General features: G+C 43.4%; 1 protein-coding gene across 1 annotated transcript; it reads right to left on the minus strand.

Moving 5' to 3' along the window:
* LOC125291613 (toll-like receptor 13) lies at positions 1-2,988 on the minus strand. Its single transcript, XM_048238436.1, has one exon. The coding sequence runs from the start codon at positions 2,986-2,988 to the stop codon at positions 22-24; it is 2,967 nt and encodes a 988-aa protein (XP_048094393.1). The 3' UTR covers positions 1-21.
* Positions 2,989-4,506: the final 1,518 nt, after the last annotated feature.

A 4,506-nucleotide genomic window follows, 5' to 3' on the forward strand; every position in this document is an offset into this window, starting at 1 on the left:
CACATTCATAGCAGAAACTCTTCACAAAAGAATCAAATTCCTCCCATTATCTGTCTGCGGCTGATTCACTTGACACTCTTCTCCCATGAACGTGTCTTCCTCCCCAGCACGATCCTCCACATCGGCCAGGCCTCTGCTGCCGCTGCTCCACAGAGCCCTCCTCAGTTGGACCCAGAAGAGCTCTTGGGCCTGGGCCGGGTCGGCGCAGTTGGATCCGGGCCACTGGAGGTAGGTCTTCTTCAGCATGACCTTCCGCATGCGGTGGTAGGCGGAGATCTGCCTCTCGGGGATGTGCTCCAGGAAGACCAGCACAAGCACGTCGCGGAGCTCTTGGAAGAGGAGGTGGCTGGCCAGCTGGATCTCAAGCGAGCACCACTCGCTGCGCAGGAAGTGCTGGCTCACCACACACACGGTCTTGCGGCTTTTGTACACGGCCGACACAATGTTGTCCACGATGTAGCGGCCGGGCTCGAAGTCGCGGTGATGGAGGCAGAGTCGGAGAAGTGAGTCTTTGCCCTCAAGGTTTGGCACCAGCTCCTTCAGCACCCACTCCTCATCCGCTGAATTGTAGGAGATGAAGGCGTCGTATTTGCACTCCTCTTCCGCATCACGCAGCCGACGCCATTGTTCCCCGAACCACGACCGAAAGACATAATAGCTGTACTTCAGCTTCCAGTAGAGTTTAACATAAAGAAGAGGTAATATTGTCAGTAGAAACACCACATTACTTGTTGAGACAAAAAGGTAAACGCCAATGTCCAGATAACACACCTTGGTGTCAAAATTGTAAAAACTTGAATTAGACAGATCGGGGCATCTCATGTTATACAAGTAGACTATCTGCACTCTCTGGTTCGTATTGGTCCAGTTCTGGAGGTCACTGTTGTGGCAGGTGCAGGTGAGTGGGGTATTCCTCAGATCAAGGTATGTCAGATTAGGAAGTTTCTCAAAAACAACAGGGTCAATTGCTGACATGACATTCTGATTCAATTGCAATCTGTTCAGTGATGTTAGATTTCCAAACACATGCTCTGAAAAGGACTCAATCCCCATGTTTTCTGTTCCTAAAAATGTCAGATTCTGTAGGTTTTTGAAGATACCTGGTGGTAGCGGCTTCACACCAACACCCGAGTTGTCAAGAGTAAGATACTGTAAGCTGGACAGGTCATCAAAGGTGGTTGATCCAAATCTAGAGATGTGGTTGTTTCTAAGGGAGAGGTATGTAAGCGAACGCAGGCCAGAGAAGAAAGCATCAGGTAGAAGTGTTATGCCATAAGGCTGCTGTGCATCCAGTTTAAGATCTTTCAGCTTGGAGAAATTGGCAAAAGGACAGGTTGTCCTTTTTGTCAGGTACCTAATCTTATTGTACTGTAGGTCTAGAACTTTCAGAGTGGAAGAGAGCTTTGCAAAACTATGAATTTCTATTGCTGTGAGACGGTTGTTGTCAAGGTAAATATTTGTGAGGCTTTTAAGTCCAGTGAATGCCCCTTCTTTGAATTTGGTAATTCTGTTCCCTCCAAGATCCAGGATAATGAGGCTTTTTAGAGACTGGAAGGTATTCTTGAAAATCCCAGAGATTCGGTTATTGCGCAAGTTGAGTGTTTTCAAGCTGTGCAAATCAATAAAGCTGTCATTATAGAGATACGTCAGTAAATTATTGTCTAGGCGAAGTGTGGTGAGCTTAGTAAGATGACAGAATGCTTTAGGATGCAAAATGGCAATTGAGTTGATGTTGAGTTTGAGAGTCTTTAAACCTGGAGTATGTGCAAATGCAAATTCATTTACCCTCTGAATGTAGTTATACTGTAAGTTAAATTCTGTAAGACGATGAAATGAAGGAGACTCGCCGTTGCAGGAGTTTAGCTCTGACAGAAGATTGTGTTCTACAGTAATACTCTGCAGCCAATATTGACCCTCAAGAAACTCAAGGCAACCCACACTCCTCAAACTGTTATAAGAAAGATCCAAAGAGTCTGTCAGATTAGAACAATTAAAGAAAAGCCTGTTCTGCAAATATTGAATACCATTGAGTTGGAGCACCATCATATGCATATCTGTTGATGAGTTTCTCAGCAACCAGCACAAGGTTCTGAACATGGAGTTGTTTTTCTGGCCTAGATTTAGCCCTGAGAAGTCAACATGTGCAGGATTTAGAGATGGGGCAAGTTTGAGAAGTTCTGGCACAGTTACATTAGTTAATTGCAGGTGGAGAAATGTGATTTCACTCAAGTTTAAGCCCTTGAAATCTTTTGAGGAAAGATGTGGATTATTAGAAAGATCCAACACGCAGATTCTGCTGAAGAACCCAGGCTGACACCCTAAGGTGATAAGCTCATTGTTACTTAGACACAGGTCCTGAAGTGATGGTGGAAGGTTTGCAGAATTCTCAAGAGACTGTAGTTTATTGTAGCTCAGATCCAGCCTAGTCAGATGTGTCAATTCTGTCACAGACTCAACCACTGCTGAAAAGTTGGTGAAGTTGTTTCTTCGGACTATTAGAGTTTGCAGAAAAATGGTTCCATAAAAAATGGTTGGAGGAAGACTCTGCAGCTTGTTATCACTTAAGAACAACTCAGTTAGTGTGTAGAGACTTTTAAAGGTCCCTGGATGAAATCTGGTCAGATTGTTGCTGGAGAGGTTAAGACTTTTCAAATGATGCAGATCATTGAAAGCATCCTCTTTTATGTCTGATATTTTGTTACAATCCAGATTAAGATGAGTGAGGTTTTGGAGGTGAGCAAAAGTGGATGGAGGAACCTCAGAAAGTGTGTTGTGAGATATGTTGAGAATAGCTGCTGTAGGTGGTAAGTCCTCCACAAAGGTGGTAATATTCTTTGACTGACGGTGCATGCACCTGAAGGCAGTGTGCTGGGACAAGAAAACCTCAATGCAGTTCCTATAGCTGTAGCCAAGGACCACTTGGATCAGACATGATGCAATAATCAAAGCTGGCCCTGCAAAAATGCTGCAGCATTCACCCTTAGTCATAATAACAGTTCCAAAAGGCAAGAAAATTTTGAAAAATATCAGAAAATTATAAAAAAGAACATTTTCCTGTTGTGAGTAATGTTTCAGAAATGTCCCATTAACATCTTCATAAAATATTGTGTGGGATTGAATGAAGTGGGAATATGTCTGTTTGTTCACATCATCCTCTGGCACCTGAAAGAAAAGATTAAAATCAGTTAAATTACATGCTTTTACAAAAATGGCTTGTTAGTTTAATTTCTGCCAAGCCACCAGGAGCTACTTTCCCTTTGATGTAGTTCCTGTCAAAGTAATGTTCATTGTTAATGTTAATGTATCATTGTGTGGCAAGTGGTATAGTTTTTAGGGGCTTTGGGCCCAGATAGAGTTGCCAACTATGCCACGATGGGACTTGCACCCAAAGATATAATTTACACATCAGTAACCCAATAAGGCACTCGTGAAGTGAACTGCAGGAGACGTGGTTCCATAAAGGAAATTAAGCTTTTACTAACAATGATGGACAAACATATACATTACACCAACACACACACATGGAAGCACAAACACTGGGAAGGGAGGACAGGCAGGGTTGAGGCTTACCAGTGAGAGGCCAGCGAGCCTGGGGGTCACCCACTCACACGTGCGCGATCAATGACACATACACGCGGGCCAAATATAATCACAACCAGTGAAAAGAAGACACGGCACACCAAGACACGGGGTATCCCACCACCAAAAGGGGCGCTGCACCTACACCTTGAGCCTCAGCTCCTGGGAAACAGAGGAAAGCAACACAGGGTTAAGGGGGCCGACCACGCACAGACACGCAACCAACTAAACAGGTTAACACAACATACAGTACTGGCCAGGGACTTTGATGGCCCTGGCACTAGAGATCCACATCTATAAAAGGCCTCCGGCTAGTGATGGGTCATATGAACACAGGACAAACAGCAACACCAAACCAATACTCTCAAAACAAGGCTGCAGACACTGAGGATCACTATGGCACTATGGAGGGCCTCCGTCAGTGGTACAATGAAATATGAAAAGAAAAAGAAGAGTTAAAATGGGCTACAAAATGCGCTACACAAATGATCTCCTTCCAGTAGCAAACATAAAAAGGAAACGGACAAATTCATAAACAAAACTAGATGTACCGCAGAGTGGTACAAAATATGACCACCGCCCAGTCCAGCACATTTTTTCCACAAAAATAAATCACGCTGAAAGGCTTATATGATTCTAACTGTCTCACTAAATTGCATTATCCACACTCAATTCTCACTGGTATCTGCTAGACAACAAGTACCAAAACATGATTAGTTCATAGATTTCACATGTAAAATTCATTGTATACAACCCCACCTCCATCTTGCCTGTTCATAATTCTGAGAAATTCTTGAATTGTGTGCATGTGTGCATGTTCATGTTTATGTTATGTGTGTGTGTGTGTGTGCGTGCTTGCACTGCAAAAAATTAATTCTAACCAAGTGTTATTAATCTTATATTAAGATTAAAAAATCTATTTGGTAT

Source organism: Alosa alosa, chromosome 3, assembly GCF_017589495.1.
Source record: "Alosa alosa isolate M-15738 ecotype Scorff River chromosome 3, AALO_Geno_1.1, whole genome shotgun sequence".
Classification (NCBI taxonomy): Eukaryota; Metazoa; Chordata; class Actinopteri; order Clupeiformes; family Clupeidae; genus Alosa; species Alosa alosa.

Excerpts from the sequence above, each read along its gene's own strand:
- LOC125291613 (XM_048238436.1), bottom strand. The coding sequence starts at position 2,988 with ATGACTAAGGGTGAATGCTGCAGCATTTTTGCAGGGCCAGCTTTGATT.